A 19,643-nucleotide genomic window follows, 5' to 3' on the forward strand; every position below is an offset into this window, starting at 1 on the left:
AAAAAATTCTTCTAGGGTTTAGTTTATATGTTATCTTCGACCATAATATATAAATCTCTTATTTTTTCCTAGGATTCAACTTCGTTAAATTCTCGTCTCTTTTTTTTCCTAGTGTTCTTTGTAATATTTAGAGTATCACTGTGTAGCTGTGCAAATCGCTTCCGCATGGTTTTAGCCCAACACGAATGGGGAGATATAATAATGAAATGAAAACTGGATTTGATTTAGATAAGATTACTTGAGTTTTTCGTGATGATGAAGGTATCCAGTGAGCTTTATTATGATGATGAACAAAGATGATATTGAGAATACAAAAGCTGCAACAGCCAATATTAATCTTCCTTTCTTGGATAAATCTTTGTTCTTTGATCCTCTCACGTCGCCACTCTCGATGTCAGTCAGAGGGTTTGCAGTTACATGTTCTAATACTTCGACGGATAATTGTGCAAGTCTTTGTTGAAAATTTTCCATGGTAAAGGAGATGGACTCTATCTGAGGAAAATACGGAAGAGAGCGAGTTGATGTTTACTTAATGTCTGTATGGAAACAAATCAGTTTGAGAAATTAAAGTTCTTTGGCAAAATAAAAAAAAGAGTATTTGTAATCGCATTTGCATTTGAAGGAATGCAAAATCTACCAACAAACCATTTGGCTTTTTTCTTGTAGCTTATTTCATCTCTTGGGGGTTTGGTTCTGCGGCTTCCGCCCCTTATTTTATGTTTTTCTTTTTTTTAATGAATAAATTTCCCTCTGGTCTTGTTCAAAATGGAAAAATAATGAACCAGTTGCCTTCTTCTTATGAGGACGTGCTAACAATGTCGCATTAAACTAAATAATACATATGTTGGACCACGCAATCCAAAAGTATGAATGCCCTGGACTGCATGCAATCGTAAGTGACTCGGATTTGTTGCCGGGCATCATAAAAACGAAGAAATAAGCCGCTGAATCAGGTTTATACTGGTCAACGGGTCAACATTTGATTAGTAACTACTGGAGTATAAGCTTATTACTTTTTCATGGAATTGAACGCTCTTGAACCCATGCAAGACACAGTCTTAACTCTAACTCAAAGAACAGTGGATTTCATACGAAAGCTATATAGGATCAATGGCTTGAATGACGCGTATTGGACTACACTCTAGAGTACTAGGAGTGTTTTCGTTTTCTCATACAGAAGGGGAGGGTGACTGCTGATTGCTGAAATAATTACCAGCCTATTTTTAGTTATTACCGATGCAAAAGACTTTGGGTCAAAGCTACAAACTAGTGAAATGCATGCATGGGACATATTTATGGTTAGAACAATTCATTACCCCGCAAATTTTTCTTATCCCAGCATTCAAATCCATTCCAACATTTTCTCAAAAACTAATCTTGTATTTTCTCTCTTTGCAACTCAATTCTTCTTCTTTCTTTCCCTTTTCTCTGTAATCCAATCAACCAAGAAAATACAGCTAAGCCAATAAAAAAATGGAGAGCTTTAACTTTGATGAGTCTAGCTGGGTGCATGCACACATGAGGGTCAGGGCCTAGTTGCTAGTACTACAGGTGATCGTGCTGCACACAAAATCGATAGGATATATTATTCAACTGGATAATTGAAGGTTAGAAAAACAGGATGGTTAGTTTTCAGTGTCAAGACAGTAAAGGAATATTCGAGGATGCTACCTTTCCTTTTCTACAACTGCAGATAGGCATTGCTATTTTGCTCACGGGAATCTTTAACGTCCTTCTTGGTCATTTGGACCAAATTAAATATGTTTCATCAGCCTTTGTAAGGATTCCTTGTTTTGATTTTTCTTTTTTTATCGGCTAAAATTCAAACAAATTCTAGTATATGAATTTACCTCTTTTGCTTACACGAATGAGGCCTGTTTCAGGCTGGTATTGCGGTAGGGATCATAGGTCCATTCTTGGGTAGCACGAAATATTTTCAAGCGATAGCGGAGAATTCAGAATGGCTTGGCTTAGTCGAACTTATTTCATTTATTACGTTGACGTGCTTCTCATTCCTTGTTGGAGTGAAAACAGACATGAATATGGTGGTGAATGCAAGAAAAACAACTTACATCATAGGCTTTTCTACTTTCATTTTCCCTCTACTCGTCAATGCAGTTCTGAGTGTCGTGATCATGAAAACCATTACGATGGAAAATGAACTGAGCGATTCTCTCAAATTCATTTCACTGGCGGTATCTACCACTTCTTTCTATGATACGGCTTGTGCCGTCAATGACATGAACCTCCTCAACTCAGAGATAGGTCGTCTAGCCTTGGCCATTTCGATAATCACCGGGTTGTTCAGTTGGGGGTTCGCTTTTGGACTCACCTTAATAGCTGAATTCATGGCAATGAAGCGAAAATTACTGATAATTTCAGTGATAAGTAAATTTGCCTTGTTGATATTCGTCCTATTCATTGTACGTCCAGTAGTTTCGTGGATGAATAGAAAAACTCCAGAAGGAAAAACATTGAGGGAGGGTTATGTTTCCGTGATCATTAGCACTGTCTTGGGAGTTGCATTTTACAGCGAGTTCGTTGGGCAACACGGGATGTTCGGACCACTTATGCTTGGACTGGTGGTACCTGTTGGGACTCCTGTGGGAATAGCTGTTCAAAAAAAGCTCGACTGCTTCGTTACCTATGTGCTCATGCCAACTATTTACATTGTAGCAGGTTATAAAGTACAAAAGTTCGAATCCAAGTTAAGGAATTGGGTAATTGTGGAGTTTATGATATTCTTTGCTTGTTTTTCGAAGATTATTGCAGTAATGTTGTCTTCACTCTACTGCCAGTTTCCTATTCAAGACTCCTTCTTGCTCGGTCTCATATTAAACTGTGCTGGCATATTTTACCTCATATTTTGTATTTCAATGGATAGAGAGAAGGTAATAAGTCGTTTCCTTACTTGAAATTCTTGATATGGTTGGTATTTCCCGGCATATAGTAATTAATTATACCACTCTAATGTATTAACCTTTGGTTCCATGCAGTTTATCGACCAACCAACTTACACGTACATGCTTCTCACAAGTATTTTGATAACGATGGTATGCACACCTATAGTGAAATTTTTTTATGATCCTTCGAGTAGGTACACAAGCTACAAGAGACAAACTATTCAGAACTCTTCTGTCAAGGAAGAGCTTCGAATACTTGCTTGTGTTTACAACCAAGAAAACGTTCCAAGCATCCTCAACTTCCTTGAAGCAACTAATCCAACAAAAGATAGCACTGTGTGCATCTATATCTTGCACCTCGTTGAGCTGATTGGACGCGCAGCTTCCGTCCTCGTTAGACATAAACAAAAGAAAAAGAAAATTACACGCAGTCAAAGCCGTAATACATCAGAAAAAATTATCAATGCCTTCAATCACTTTGCAGAACAGAACCCAGGCTTCTCAATTGGGCAAGCTTACACTGCAGTATCACCGATCGAGGGCATGCATAATGATGTGTGTCACGTAGCAATGGAAACCAGGACACATCTGTTGGTCATACCCTTTGGTGAGTTAGCTGAACATCCTTTTCGCGCAATCAACCAAAGTGTTTTGCATGAGGCACCTTGCTCAGTGGGGATACTCGTTGACCACATAGATGGGGTGAAACCTGTTGTTGATGCTTCCATAAGCAGTTGCCACAGTGTTGCCATGATTTTCATAGGAGGACCCGATGATCGAGAAGCATTAGCATATGGTATGAGAATGGCCGATGATAATCCCAACTTAAAGCTCTCGGTTTTTAGATTCACACATACAAAATTACGTGATGATAAAAATACTAAAAAAGATGACGAATTGATTAATGAGTTGTGGCAAACAATCGAGAACACCGTAAATATTGAGTACATTGAAGAAGCACTAACAGATTGTGCAGATACAGCAAGTAGAATCAAATCCCTGGAAGAGACTTACGACTTCATATTGGTCGGAAGAAGACATGAAGATGATTCGCCAATTTTGCATGGACTCGATGAATGGTGCGTCTACAAAGAACTTGGTGTGGTTGGAGATCTTTTTGCGACATCTAGTTTTCAAGGGGGATTTTCTCTTTTGGTAATGCAACAATAGGTCTTTAGTTAAATTAGTACAAATTCTTTGTCGATACAAGACGAGCATAATGTAGTACAGTCGTTTGCACTTTTGATTTTGACGTCGGATGTAAATGGTTCTAGGTAGGTATGTACAACGCAAGTTGCAGTTAGGTCAATTTTTTATCTTATAGATTTTTTCTTCAAAGATGAAAACAATAAGTTAAACCCGACATTTAACTATTCCAATGCTCATTTCTATCCCCTAATTACACCAACCAAACTATAGATTTTACCGTTGCCAATGTACACTACAACTGCATCAGTCCCTCTACACTACGATATATCATGCGATCATTGTCATTGTCACTATCGACCGGAATCCTCTAACACTCCCAACATAATACTACAAAAATGAACTGTTCCCTATGGACAAGTCATGTGTCTCTTTGCATATAGTAGAGAGGAAGGAGTTTACGTTGTGCACACAATGGCAAGACACTCCGAGGTCACTCCGAGGTCCAAAATTTGTCTTGATATTTTTCGGAATAAGACCGTCTGTAAAAAATGTGTGCACACAGCGAAAACATAAAGACGGATCCAGGGATTAATTAATGAGTTAAGTACAAACCGGAATCGAGTGTCACGTACAATAGTGACCTAGTCACCTTAAGAGATTGTATAAGATTTAATTGCAATAGTCAAAGCTACAAACTAGTGAAATGAATGGGATACTTATGGTTAAATTAATATACATCCCCGCAAATCATTCTTGTCCCAGTAATCAAATCCGTTCCTACATTTTTACTTTGACTTTGAAACCCCTTTTTTTTTTGTTTTTTTTTTTTTTTTTTTTTTTTTTGTTTACTGTTCTTATTTTTATCTAATTCAACCATATTGAAAAGCAATCAAGTGAGAGCAAATGGTGAAATTCATAGTAAATAACTTTTAATGAGTCTGGGTAGCACGAGGTAAGGGCCTAGTTACAAAACGTTATTCTAGCGCTCGGTACGCAGAAACAAAAAAAATATTGAACCAGGTTGAAGGTTAGGAAAGCAGGATGAATGATTTCGGATGCCAGAAGCCTACCAAAGAAATGTTTGAGCATGGTTCCTTTTCTTTTGAAATGTTGCAGATTGGCCTTTGTATTTTCTTCATCGGAACCTTCAACTTTTTCCTTCGTCAATTGGACCAGATTAAATATGTTTCATCAGTCTTTGTAATGATTTCTTATTCTGTCATCAAAATGGTATCAATTTATGTAACTCAGATAGTATTTGAAATGTCTTTTGCATGTTTCAGGCTGGTATCGTGATAGGCCCGGTTGTCCTGGGAAGTACAAAAACATTACAAGACCTGTTTCGCGATTCAGGAGGGATGGGCTTAATGGAACTTATCTCCTTCATTGGGTTAGTTTTTTTCAATTTCCTTGTTGGAGTGAAGACGGACATGGATATGATTACGAAAGCAAGTACATCAACTATGGTCATAGGCTGCTGTACTTTCCTCATCCCTTTACTTTTTAATACAGCTATTTTAGCCATTATAAGAAAAACTGTCACGATGGGACAGAATATGAGCGATTCTCTCGGATTCGTTCAACTGACACTATCTTGCTCGTCCTTCTATGATACTGCTTGTGCTGTTGCTGACTTGAACCTCCTCAACTCGGAGATTGGTCGTCTAGGCCTGGCCATTTCGATAATCACTGGATTGAGCAATTGGTTTTTTGATTTTTCACACACCTTATATTTAGAAGCCACTCATTTGAAGCAAAGGACGTTGTTATTGTCGTGGATAAGTAAAATTTTCATTATAACTGCCATTTTATTCATTTTACGGCCAGTGATGTCGTGGATGAATAGAAGTACTCCAGAAGGAAGAACTTTGAAGGAAGGTCATGTTTCTTTCATCCTTCTTAGCGTTATGGAATTTCATTTTTTAGTCAGTTCATTGGCATAGATCCTTCTCTTGGACCACTTATGATTGGGCTAACGGTACCTGTTGGGTCACCTATAGCAGAAGCTGTTCAGAAAAAGCTCGAGTGCTTCGACACCTTTGTGCTCTTGCCGCCATCTTACATAATAGCAGGTTATCGCGTACAGCCATTCAAAGTCATTTGGGAAAGTTTTGTAGTTGTGGAGATAATGATGTTGCTTGCTTACTCTGCAAAGATTATTGTAGTAATATCGGCTTCCCTCTACTTTCGGATGCCTATAGAGGATTCCTTGTGTCTCGCTCTCCTTTTAAACTGCGACGGGATATTCTACATGTTGTATTTAATGGCCATGGTTGAAGCAGAGGTTAGTTACATAGTATAAGCACTTAGCATCTGATATATATACCACTAATATTTTAACTTTATATTTTAACTTTAACGTTTGATTGCAGTTGATGAGTCAACAAACTTACACAATAATGATCTTCACAAATCTATTGATAACAATGGTAACTACGCCGATAGTGAAACATCTATATCATCCTTCGAGGAGGTACGCGGGCTACAAGAGACAAACCATCCTAAATTCTGCTGTCAACAGTGAGCTGCGCATACTGGCTTGTGTTTACAATCAAGAAAACGTCCCCAGCATCCTCAATTTCCTTGAAGCCACTAATCCAATTACCAAAGAAAGCTTTGTATGTATATATGTTTTGCACCTCGTTGAGCTAGTTGGTCGTGCAACTTCCCTCCTCATTGAACACAGAAAAAAAAAAAACAATTTACACGAGCCAACAGCCGTAATTCTTCAGATAAAATTATAAATGCCTTCCACCAGTTCGAACAACAGAATGAAGGATACACAATAGGGCAATGTTTCACTGCAATATCACCGTTCTCAAGTATGGATAACGACGTATCTCAGATAGCAATGAAAAAGAGGACGAATCTGGTGACCATACCTTTCAGTGAGTTAGACGAACATCTTTATCGGACGGTCAACCGAAATATTTTACAAAAACCACCTTGCTCAGTTGGGATACTCTTTGACCACAAAAATAGTTCTGGAGCTGCTATTGATGTTTCCATGAGTTTGCATAATATTGCCATGATTTATATCGGAGGTGCTGATGATCGAGAGGCACTAGCATATAGTATGAGAATGGCAGATAAGCCCAATTTACAACTCTCTGTTTTTCGATTCACGCATATAAAGCCAAACCAAAATGCAAAAAAAAAAGATGATGAATTGATAGGTTATTTATGGGACAAAATTATGAACACCGAAAACATTGTTTACAAGGAAGAAGATGTAACAGATTGTGCAGATACAGCAAGTAGAATCAAATGCCTGGAAGACTCTTACGACTTCATAATTGTTGGGAGACGACATGATAGTAGCTCACCAATTTTGCATGGACTTGATGAATGGTGTGTTTTCAAAGAACTTGGTGTGATTGGAGATCTTTTCCGTTTTGGTAATGCAACAGTAGGCGTTTGTAGAAAAATTATTTGTCGATATACAAGTACCAACTGAGGATGAGGAGGATGTTTAGTATAGTCATCTGCACTTTTGATTATGACGTATGTTGATGTAAATGGTTCTAGCTAGGTATGTAATACAACACAACTTGCAGATTAGATCATTTTTTGTTTTTGGTTTTATAGATTTCTTCTTCTAAGATGATTTTATCAAGTTAAACCCGAGATTTATCTTGACAGTTAATCCAACCGTTAGCTGTAAAAACTGTCCTCACTGGACTCATGGCACATCCAACTTAGCGTCACATCCTCAAAAGTGGGTGTAGATTAATGTTGGGGAAAATTGGGAAGATGCCCTATTATGAGGTGCAATGTTGGAAATCTGCCCCAACAATTCCGTCAAAAAACTCAGTTAAGTCACATGTGTGAGTTCACACACAAAGAAAAAGACAAATATACCCTTCAAAACTCAGGGTTCAGCTCAAAATTCATGATTTAGGATTTAGAGTTCAAAGTTTAAGGTTCAGATGGTGGTGGCGGCGGTTTTGGTGGTGGTTCTAGCGGTGATGATGGTGTTACGCCTGTCACTTAACTGAGTTGTATGTCAAAGTTAACCGAATGAGGCATTTTTCCGATATTTTTAAAGCTGGGGCAGATTTCCAACATTATACCCTATATTGAGGCATTTTCCCAATTTTCCCTTAATGTTATCTTAGTTTTCTTGCTTCAAAAATAGACTCTTCCTTCACTTTTTTCTTATTTGGTTAGATAACGCATTCCTTTCTTGTGCAATGCGGAATGAAGATCTAAGCTTTCAATTGAGTAATAGATTAAACAATCAAATTGGGACGCATTATTTAAGATCGACGGAAGGATATGACACCATTTAGCTCATGTAATTGTCGATCACATCTCTGTACTATCCTTCCTAATTACAAAACAAACTTCAGTTTTGAGCATTGGCAGTACACCACAACTATATCAGTCCATCTGCACTAGGACCATGTAATCATGTCATTGTGAATATAGACGAGAATCCTCTGAGAAAAGTGAACATTCAATTTACTTAAAATATGTGCATACTGTTGGAACAATATTTATTAATTATTATTTTAATGTGTTTAACTAAATAAAATTAATTTATTGTTTTATTTGTGAATGAAAAACTTATTAGTCCCACATTGTGGAGTTTCCACTTTTTAGTTGTTTTAAGAGATTATATAAGCTTTTTAGTCCCACATCGGGGAATTCCTCTTCTTAAATTGTTTTATTCCATATATAAAGAAATTCACTACTTTTGTAAAATCATGGGAAAGGGGTTGCTCTATATTTTAGAGGGACCCCTAAGGAAAATATTTTATAGCGTTTTTTTTTAAGCATTTGCGATTTTCCTTAACGGTTTTTTCGGAGTTGCCAAGCTCAAGTTGAGCATATACTACTGTATTAGGGTGTTTTATCCTGGAGATATCCGTTGTGAGGGCTATAGCATCACTCTTGAGTGTAGCCGGGCGCTAATGTCTTAAGGACAGCGTGTTGAACACGTGACTCACTTGTTTTCCAAAGTTTTGCCTTGTTGCTGTTGCGGAGATACGGGGAGCTTGTTCGTTTCGTCAAAGCAATCACTTCCATTATAAAGGAGCTAAGTATCAATAACTTTTGCTTATTTGATTTTTCTTTGTTTTTGATTATTTCACCCAACAATCTTAAGACATTAGTATTTGTAATAATCGAAAACGATTGATTGGTTTGTGAATCATGGATGTTAATTGTGGAGTGAAAACAAAAAAACGAATTTCTAGTCAGCTGTAGAGTTTCAATTTTATCTTTTAATCTAGAAGTAATTTCGATGAACCATTTTGACACAACGTAGTCGACATCCTGATAGTTACCCGCGTAAAATTTCAGAATTTTTGGAGTTGTAAAAGTATTTTTTTGATATTTTACAAAACAGAAAAACGTTTCTGAAAAATTCTGACGAGCAGAAAATTGTTGTTAACTAAATTAATTTTTGTGGGGTAACCATGAGTTTTTTGAAACGCTGATTCAAACGAAGTTTGTATATATAGATGTTATCTTCAAAACTCATATTTTACTTTCTGATTTGGAATTGTGATTTGTGAATAAAGGTGTCATCTCCGAGGGACATGGCTAATATCCGCATGTGGTTGGAAACAAATCTTCCAAAGATGGCAAAGGTGAGAACATCGAACGCAACTCTAAGCATGGTCTTCATGATAAAGGTATATTTCGTAAACCTGAATCCGGAATTACTTTAGTTAAGGGTGAGTGTTATGTTTGTAAAATTCCTGGCCACGCGGCAGTAAATTGTAGACAACATAAAAACCTTAATAAGTAGAAAGTTAATGCTAATTTAGTTGAAACAAACTAGAACGAGTTTGGTGGCATGATGTCGGAAGTTATTTTAATAACCAATGTGAGAGACCAGTAGGTGGACTCTGGAGCCACCAAGAATGTTTGTTGAAACAGAGACCTGTTCACCTCCTATCATAGGATAGGGGATGTCGAGAAACTCTTATTGAGTAACTCATATGCAATAGAGGTTGCATAAAAGGAAAAGGTCGAGCAGAAGCTCATATCTGTAATATTCTCACATTGAATGAAGTTTTCATGTTCCGAGCATATGCGAAAATCTTGTATCTTGTTCTGTTGTAGATGGAAAAATATTTAAGATCTTAATTGAATCTGGAAAACTTGTTGTAACTAGGCAGTGATTTTTTAAGCAAGAGTTATAGGACTTTGGGTCTATATAAGCTTAACGGAAAAACTGATGATGTGAACGTAGTTGATTCTTGTGATATCTTTGTGTGATTGATTGTTTTACGTGGTAGACTTGGAACCGTAAACTTATAAGTCAATGCTTAACTGGCTAGCATAGGCTTCGTACCCAAATTTAGTTTGGATTTTGAACACAAAAGTGAAATCTGTGAAGAATCAAAATATGCTATAAAATCTTTTAGCACAAATGTTCAGAGTAATTCTAAGCCTTTAGAATTAATTCAGTTAGGCCTAGTTGACATGAGTTCAACCCAAAACCACTGTGGTAAAAGATGGTTATAACTTCCGTAGATGATTGTACGAGGTACTATCTTGTATACTTGCTTAGGATAAGGATGACGCCTTAGAAGCCTTAAGATGTATAAACTTGAAGTTGGAAACCAATTAGAAGACTTGAACATAACAACTGTATCATTAAGGAGATGATAATTTCCATGTTGATTAGTTCAGGATTACCTGCGGCCTTGTGGGGGAGGCAGTCCTCTTAACTAGTATATCCTGAATAAAGTACCCTTTTAAGAATCAGATGAAACTCCATATGGTTTATGGAACGGTAGATGACCTTCTTATGAATGTGTCAAAGTGTGGGGGCGTTTGACTAAGATTGTAATTCCTCTTCCTAAAAGAACTAGATTGAAACCAAAAATGTTGATTGTGTTTTCGTATAGGGTATATTGAGTATACTTCTACAAATAGATTTTTGGTTGTGTGTTCTGATTTTTTCTGACATTGGTGTGAATATTATTACGGAATCTAGGGATGCTGAGTTCTTTGAACATGTTTATTCTAAACCTGTACCTCATTAGAGATGTGTTGTTGATCCCCTAGATTTATTTTCAAATAATCTGTATTTTAATCGACAAATGCATGAATCCTTCTGAACCAAATTAAAGGCAATATTCCTAAAATAGTGGGTCTTAATTAGCATCTTATCACAAATAAATTATTTAAGGGATCATTTTTGTTCAATGGATTGCAAAAACAAGAATCTTGTTACAAGATAACTTAGGCTATGGAGTATTCAAATGTTAGTCTTATTGTGTTCTTGGTCCTAATCTCATCACGGAAAGACAATTTGTATACGGAGAAGAAGCAAGTGTATGGAAAAGAGAACAGAAGATTTGGAACTGGAAAAACAACTAAAAATTCTAAACAAAAAGCCAATCAAAACTATTATGATAGGTGTTATGTTAATCTCCCTCTTTTGTATTCATCTTAATATTTTCTTTAGACTTTGGTTATTCATAAACTTGGTTTTTGCTAATATATTTCCTTGGTATGCTCTCAGACCAAATTTGGAGATACAGTAGATTGCATCGACATTTATAAGAAACCTGCGTTTGATCATCCGTTGCTCAAAGATCATAAAATACAAATGGTTTCAAGTTTAATTCCAGAAGAAACGACTAACATAAACGTTTCATCATCTATTTTTAGGAGCTTAAATATTGATAACGGGTTTCAAAATGAAAGATGTCCACCAAAAACGGTACCTATCCGCAGGATAAAAAAGGAAGATTTAATTAATGCTCGAAAGCTTTTGCAAAATAGGATTCCAATCGATCCAAGCGCTTACACTCTCTCGCTTATGGACATCCGTGTAAGCATTGTACTTAGATCACTTTTGTGCATGATCGCACTTTTTATCTGTTGGATTTTACATGCCCATGCAAATTCTCGTTTCAAACTTTTCAAAATTATTTTATACACTCATATTTTGCTTTTCCATCTCAATTTTTTTGGACCTATAGTTGACCTGAAAAGTTCCTCCTGGAAAAACACAAAATCATATCCTTTTAATCGTGGATGTAAACTCGTATGATTCCAATATCATATCATAGGGATCATAATTGGTTATTTGAGCTGCATCCTACGTGGTTTAAAATTAATGGATTCAGAACCGATAATAAACCCGGATAAAACATTTAAATTTCTTAATAAAGTTTCTTAATGTTTCTCTTAAATCAAATACTATATTTAATTTAAAGTTATTTATTAATGGTCTAGTTAGTGAATATTAAATGTAAAAGAATAGAAAAGAGTTAAGCTCGCGACCATAATTAAGTACTTTTAGTAAAATTACACTTGCATATATTCCGTTACTTGGTACTTCACAAGTTTTGATATGGCTTAAAAAAATAGTTTTGATGGAACTAACCATAAACCAGAAAAATCACCATTAATGTGGGATTAAAATATTGTTTGGTTATTTATTGATGTAATATACTTTTACTAAGAAAATTTGGTTTGGCACTTATAAGATACGTTGTATTTTTTGGTGGTTATAGGTTGTCTCTATTGTAGAATTTAGCGAAACGAAGGCATTTTTTGGAGCTTCAGCTCATATAAGTGTACATGGGCTTGAACTAGATAACAACTAGTTCAGCACTGCACAAATTTGGATCAAAAATGGTCCAGATGAAGAAAATAAATAGCATTGAATTTGGTTGGATGATAAGTCATCTATTTACTATACTGATTTGTGTTATCTTCTATTAATAATATTTTTCGCTTACTTTGAGGTATATCCTGTAGTCTTCGGCGATAACCACACTCGACTATTTGGTTATTGGACGGTATATTTGGACCTTAACATGGTTTTTTTCTAATTTTATTCTATGAATTTAATATACATGGTGTATATTTTTCTACTAATTCAATATACATGGTTTTCTTTAGAAATTAATACACAGATTTTATGCATCCTGATGCTAATATTAAAAATGCTGACGCTAATGGGTTGAGATCAAATCCTGAATTCTTACATACTAATTGAATCCTGAATTCTCACACAGTAATTAATTTTTAAATCCTAAATGACAGGCAGACAATCAGAAACAAACAGGTTGCTTCAACGTGCTTTGTTCTGGGTTTGTTCAAGTTGACAATGATGTATCTCTTGGTGCAGTTTTAGAACCATTATCAGTCTATGGAAAAGATGCATGGGCGCTGCATGTCAAAGTATACCGTGTAAGTATGACCTTTACATTTAAGAATTTTAGTAAGTAGAAGTTTTGTAACAACTTAATGGGATGATTTTTATATAGGTTCTTCCTTATAAAATGCATGAAGAGATTTTCTTAGATTGTCTTATTATAAATATATTGACAGGACCCACAGACTGGTAACTGGTGGTTGATTACTACCAGAACTATAGGATATTGGCCAAAAAGAAATTTTACACATTTAACAAACAATGCTTCAGTTTTACGATATGGAGGGGTTGCAGGGGCTAAACCTCAAACACCATCTCCGCCGATGGGAAATGGGTATTTACCTCAACTTGAAGATTATTTGGAAACGGCATTTATGAGGAAAATGAAGTACATTGATGAAAAAGGCCAATCTGTTAACCTAAACCCCTATGGAGTACCAATCAAGCATGATGCGACGTTAGATTGCTACAACATTTTGTTTGCTGGTAATATAGGAGGGGATTGGGAGATAACGACGGCGTTTGGAGGACCTGGTGGTATGTGTCCTTAATATTCCCTATGAAGTACCAATCAAGCTTGATACGATGTTAGATTTCTATAACATTTTGTTTGCTGGTATAAGAGGGGATTGGAAGATAACGACGGCGTTTGGAGGAACAGGTGGTATGTGTCCCTAAAATATTAATGCTGCATAAATAATATTTAAGTGTCGCAATTTTCTTGTATTCAAAAATATTTGGTTGTTTCAAATGTTATTTTTTGGATATACAAATTTGTTGTGAAGAGATCAGAGAAATGTTACATGCTTAGCTAAAGTTCCGTGTCGGGTTTTTTTTATTTTCATAAAAACGAAGTTTTTGTTCCTAATATATATCCTAGAGTAGAAGTGTAAATTGGATTGTGCCTGCACGAGCACAGTCCAGCACGGAACGTTAAAATTTGAGCACAGCCCAACCCTGCACGTGACTGAGCACCGCACGGCACAACATGTTAATTTATTGGGACGGGATGAATTTGACTAATCAGTACAGTGACCCAGCACAGCACGTAACATGGATAAGCACATGACACGATACAGCACAACACGTTAAAAAATCACGTCATAGTTGGTATAAAACGTTACACTACATGGTACAATACATCACATTTTGTGTATATTTCACAAAAGAGACATTATTCTAGCCAATTATGTTATATTGACTTATTTTCATAATAACACATATAATATCTAAATATTTGGAAAGTATTTATATTGAAAAATAAAATAAATGTGCCCGGCAAAGCACAATACAACACGGCACAACACGCTTATTTTTAAGAAGCTAAGATGAGTCAGATTAGACTGCTACGTACCTTAACTGATGTAATCCATCGAAATTTTTGGTACAAGCCATAATAATGAATGAAACTACCGAGAACACTAAAGCTGCAACCCTCAGAATCAAACTTACTTTCTCACTCTTTCCTGGCCTCGCAGCCGGAATTGCTTGACCACCAGACTCCATGTCTGTCCGAGGGTTGGCCGATGGTGCAGAAGGTTTTGTTTCTTTGTAGTTCTCCATTGTTGACTCTGATATACCGATCAAACTAATATTAAGAGGTATTGGGATGAATTTGAGCCGAGGAAAGAAGATCAGTAGTGTTTGTATGTTAAGAGATGGGAGTGTAAAGAGGTTTTAATAGTATTTGTTTCTTTGACAACTTAAAGTTATGTTTGACTAGTACTCTTTGATTAGAACCAGTTTTCTTACTACTATACAAAAAATTGCGGCCAATGAGGTCCCATGAAAGAAACTATGGAGGTCGGAAGCCTAGTTAGCAATTCGGGATTTGGTAAACGTACGGAACGGCAAACGTACGAGTATTATACGGTTTTGTAAAATTCAGATTCGGTCCAAAATTCGGTCAACGGGACGTGATTCGTCAGTAATTCGGAACGGCATACGTACGTGTATAATTCGATTTATAAATGTGAGTTCGGCTCTGAAAATTCGGTATCTATATATAACAAATAATTTATATTTATAAGGTCATAGACCAATTTTTATGTATATGTGTGAGTTATTTAAAGAAAAAATAAACTTAATATGATGATATTAATAATATATACAACATTAGGTATCCAAGAGGACGTCGTATGGTGGTTTAGATGCTTGGTTAGTGAGTTTGAGATCTCTCTCACCTTCACCTTCAAATCTCTTCAGTCGTTTTTGTTTCATAAAAATTACAACACGTCTAATATTCGGTCGTGTATGTTCGGAAGGCAGTAAAGCCCAAAAAATGGAGTCTTTGAAAAGTAAAAGCTAAAGAATTTATGGCGAATTAAGCGGACGTATCATTCGGAATACGTAAAATTCGTGAACGGTTCGCGAATAATCCGGGAATGCCACATAATACGCGACTTGGGTTCGGAGTTGCAAACGTACGCGAATAAGACGGTAAAATTCGTGATACGGAAAAATTCGCGAATGATTCGCGAATCATTCGCGAACTTACTAACTAGGGTCGGAAGTTTAAACTAAACTTCTAAAATAGTTGCTTTGGTCAACCAAAGCCTTCTTTAGTCGATAAGCATGCATGCACACTCATTCTAATACAAAAAAGAAAAGCTAGTTCGTACCAAGTTGGGTTGAAAGCGATGAATTCTTATGCGTGTACGAAAATGAAGCGCGTTAATATATCATCAACTTGTAATTGCTAAGATATGATTTGGAGAGTCTACGGGTGAACCTACTTATCCATCACTTTTCAAACAATCAAGACCACTTCTTCCCTATTTTCAACATTCTCCGTAATTTTGTGATGATAAGCGAAGAATTTAACCTTTGACATAAAAATAAATATATTTTAAAAAATAGGAAGTGTGAACCTAGCCAATTAGATGTTGACAACTCAATTGTTTGACTGCGTCGTGGAGAGTTTATCCATTGACTTTGCTTTCGAGGTCAAATCTAAAATTATTCAGTGAAATTATTAGATTAAGGAGAAATGAACCAAAATCGAATATAGGTTCGAAATAGAAATAAACAAAGTGATACGAATTAGATATGTAGATTCCAAAAATCACACTCTGCTAATGGCGCAAAATGAAGGCCGAAGTAGTATAAGGTTACTAGGATAGTTTACATAGTATTTTAGTTAAGTTTCCTTAATTTGTAAGTAAAGTACATTTTGGTAAATTCATTTCTACTCTTTAGTAATTAAGAAAATATTTAAGAAAGACAAAGGGATGAGATTTTATTTTTTTCCTTATTTTCTTCTTCCGAAAACTAGATCTAGAGTTCAAAAACTCATTAATGGAGTCTCATGTAAACCCCAAAATATTATAGTGAAGATCATGGATTTAGATCCCTTTTATGGATCGAACCATGTAAAAATTGTGTGTCTCTTTTATATTTTTAGCACTTCCAATGATCATTTAGTGTCTAAAGAAACTAGATCAAGGAATTGTTATATGTGTTAGAAATTGAAATGAGTCAAGAACAATGAATACAACATTTGGGTGTAATTATGGATTTCCCGTAGTTACATTTTAGTGATAGAAACATGGAGGGGAGGGTAACGAGTTTGAGAGCAAAAATGGAGGTCTCAGTCAACAACTTGAATCTTCATTACAAAAAACGGATCAACAGTTCAAGGAGATAAGGAAATGATGCAAAGGAGTAGGCGCAGATCCGGAGAAATCTTCCACCGGAGAAAAATTCAACAGAGATATCATCAACAATTTAGTCTCAAAAGAAAAAATCTCTTCCTTAATCTATTTAATCTTCCGTTCAACTATTCAGATCTGGAAGTTTCATACGCACTAAAACGAAGCATAACAGGAACCCGTTCTCGTCTTTAACACGAAGGAAGAGTTTAGTTAGCTGGTCGGAAAAATACGCCCAAGAATCAGATTCGTGTGATTGAGTTCATGACAAAGCTACCTCATGGAATGCTGAGAAGCTACTTCGTGGATGCTGATAACATACCTAGTGGGATGAAAGCTACTTGGTGCACCTAAAGCTATTCCGTGGAACTTAAAGCTATTTCGTGACTTAAAAGCTATTTTGTGGGACTTTTGTGGGACTTGAAGCTACTTCGTGGAAGGCCAAAGCCAAAGCCAACGAAGAAGGAAGGCCAGAGCCAAAGCTAAAGCCAACGAAGAGATACTTCGTGAAAGGAGGAAGCAGTAGACAAAGAAGAAGGAAAGCCAAAGTCAACGAAGACCGTTGAATTGGTTTGTCCCTAATTGGTTTGGCACCCTATTCGATATTTTTCTCGCATGGGGCTTGACTGTTGAATCGGTTTGTCCCTAATAATGTGGTGCGGGAATGAGCATTTCTCAGGCGATCAGGTCCTCTTAACTTCCTATCAAGACCGAGCAAAAACAAGAAAAATCAATCACCAATATTCTCAAAGAAAATGATTTTTGTCCATGACTTGGCCTAATTATATGTCCGATGATAACATTCTCATCATGTTCTACGTGGGTCAGCATTTAAAGGTAGAGGTGTAAAACGTGCCTCCCCGGCATTATCTCGGCACACTAAGTCGCGTGCTTCACGTGCCACGCGCCGTGCTGGGTTGTGCCAACAATTTAAACGTGTTGTATCGTGTTGTGCTTTATTAGTAAAAAGCTAGGCACAACACATCCCACAGGCACAGCACGTGCCGTGCTGTGTCGTGCTGGCACACGTGCTATAAATAATTTGAGGTCACTTAATGGTATACATTTAGTCGGACATTATCACAATATCTAAATAGACAATATGTGAATTAATGTTCTAGTCAAGTATATATGGGTAATGACATTATAACAACGATATTTCCAAATATTTAGGTATTATATGTGTTGTTATAAAAATAAATCGGTATAAAAGGTCAAAAACTAGATAGAATAGTAACTCTTTTGTAAAATATACACAAAATCTGATGTATTATACCTTGTTATGTTTTGTATTTGTGCATGCTATGACGTGTTTTCTTAACATGTTGTGCTGGGCTGGGCCACGTGCTAATCCGTGTCGCGTGCTGTGCTGGGCTACTGTGCCCATTAGTCAAACCTAGCACATCCCATTTAACTAACGTGATGTACCGTATTGGGCTGTGCTGGGCTGTGCTCGTGCTGGCACAGCCTAGTTTACACTTCTATTTAAAGGCATGTTCACCAAGTATTACAAAAATATAATGGAGGCAAGGGTCTTTCCTTGCCCGCGATTGTTCCCTTTCTATTTTTCTCTTCTTCTTCTTCCAAACATAACTCCACTACTACCAATCTACCATGACCAATTCATGTACTGTTTGTTCAAATTTTCAGTATTTAAATCTAAATGAAACATTCAGTAGACATAAGACTTCCATCCTTTCTCAAAGCATGTTTTTATTGATTACCACCAAAACAACACCTGGTATATAAAGATTTGGTACCATGCTAGTTTATGTGCAGATTTAACTCATGAAGGTGGGATATCCTTTTTAGCCCCTGTGTTTCGCACTGGCGATTCCTTTGTTTTTTGTTCGTAGCTCCGACTCTTGCGTACTTTGTATGCAAATTGTCGATTTAGTTCTCTTTTGGTTTTCGGGTTCTTGTCACCTTGCTTTGGGCAGACATTTTAGCCTCCCGGATTGTACCGCCTAGGCTTTTCTCATCTTTCTTTTTTTTCTTTTCCAATAAAATTTTAACCTTTTATTAAGTAAAAAAAGAAAAATGGTGGGATATCCTAAACACGTTGGTTCAAAATCCAGAGATTTTGTTTAGCCACGAATGCTAAAAACAAAAGAAGAGGATACAAATAAAAACGTTTATAAATCAAAAGGATATATTTTTAATCAGCAAAGTTTGCCTACTGTATTTTAATTGCAAGACTAAAGTAAATTTCAATCTAACGGTCTGTGAATCCATCCAACGATTGAGAACGTATTTGCTTATTAAGCTGTCCTGTGGGGGACAAAACTGCTCTTTGTTAAATAAGATAAGGAACTACTTTTAATAATACCAAGTGTGGCAGCTGTATTTAAGTTGAAAACTAAATGGATGCCAATTTAACGGGTTTGTGAAATGATCGGACAATCAGGTAGTTGTTTGCTTATCAAGCTGTCCCGCGCAGCTGTGCGGAACAGCACTGCTCTAAACTAAATAAAACCTGTAGTGCGGAATTATAAGTGATTCAGATTTGTTGCCAAAGATGCGATATGTATAACCTACCATTTATCTCTTTGAAAATCAATGGTTAAAACTAACAGTTGCTTTTGAAAGTGGTATTTCATAATGGGTTCAACTTTGGAAGGCATACAATATATTGCCAGAAAAGGAAAAGAAAAATTGTCTGTGTCATTTTGATTTTATAGAAAATTTGGGGTCGAAATTGTCATTTAAGGTGACATCATGACAGTCAACCAAACGTCTGCCGTAAATAAGATACCGACGACAGCAAGAACTGATAAGGTTTTGATAGGAATTGTAGAATTTTCCTTC

At 36.3% G+C, this 19,643-nt stretch overlaps 3 protein-coding genes across 3 annotated transcripts; all 3 read left to right on the top strand.

Annotated features, from left to right (window-relative positions):
* The first annotated feature begins 1,443 nt into the window (after positions 1 to 1,443).
* LOC113328989 (cation/H(+) antiporter 15-like) lies at positions 1,444 to 4,204 on the top strand. Its single transcript, XM_026575968.1, has 3 exons — positions 1,444 to 1,777; positions 1,884 to 2,891; positions 2,997 to 4,204. Exons 1-3 carry the CDS (start codon positions 1,622 to 1,624, stop codon positions 4,071 to 4,073), a joined length of 2,241 nt encoding a protein of 746 aa, XP_026431753.1. The 5' UTR covers positions 1,444 to 1,621; the 3' UTR covers positions 4,074 to 4,204.
* Positions 4,205 to 5,575: 1,371 nt separating this feature from the next.
* Positions 5,576 to 6,796, top strand: LOC113329058 (cation/H(+) antiporter 15-like). The gene is made up of 2 exons (XM_026576028.1): positions 5,576 to 6,336; positions 6,425 to 6,796. The coding sequence occupies exons 1-2, from the start codon at positions 6,016 to 6,018 to the stop codon at positions 6,794 to 6,796; spliced, it is 693 nt and encodes a 230-aa protein (XP_026431813.1). The 5' UTR covers positions 5,576 to 6,015.
* Positions 6,797 to 11,254: 4,458 nt separating this feature from the next.
* Positions 11,255 to 13,736, top strand: LOC113329120. The gene is made up of 4 exons (XM_026576086.1): positions 11,255 to 11,432; positions 11,688 to 11,850; positions 13,074 to 13,220; positions 13,362 to 13,736. The coding sequence occupies exons 1-4, from the start codon at positions 11,263 to 11,265 to the stop codon at positions 13,734 to 13,736; spliced, it is 855 nt and encodes a 284-aa protein (XP_026431871.1). The 5' UTR covers positions 11,255 to 11,262.
* Positions 13,737 to 19,643: the final 5,907 nt, after the last annotated feature.

This window comes from Papaver somniferum, unplaced genomic scaffold (assembly GCF_003573695.1).
Source record: "Papaver somniferum cultivar HN1 unplaced genomic scaffold, ASM357369v1 unplaced-scaffold_115, whole genome shotgun sequence".
In the NCBI taxonomy this organism is placed as follows: domain Eukaryota; kingdom Viridiplantae; phylum Streptophyta; class Magnoliopsida; order Ranunculales; family Papaveraceae; genus Papaver; species Papaver somniferum.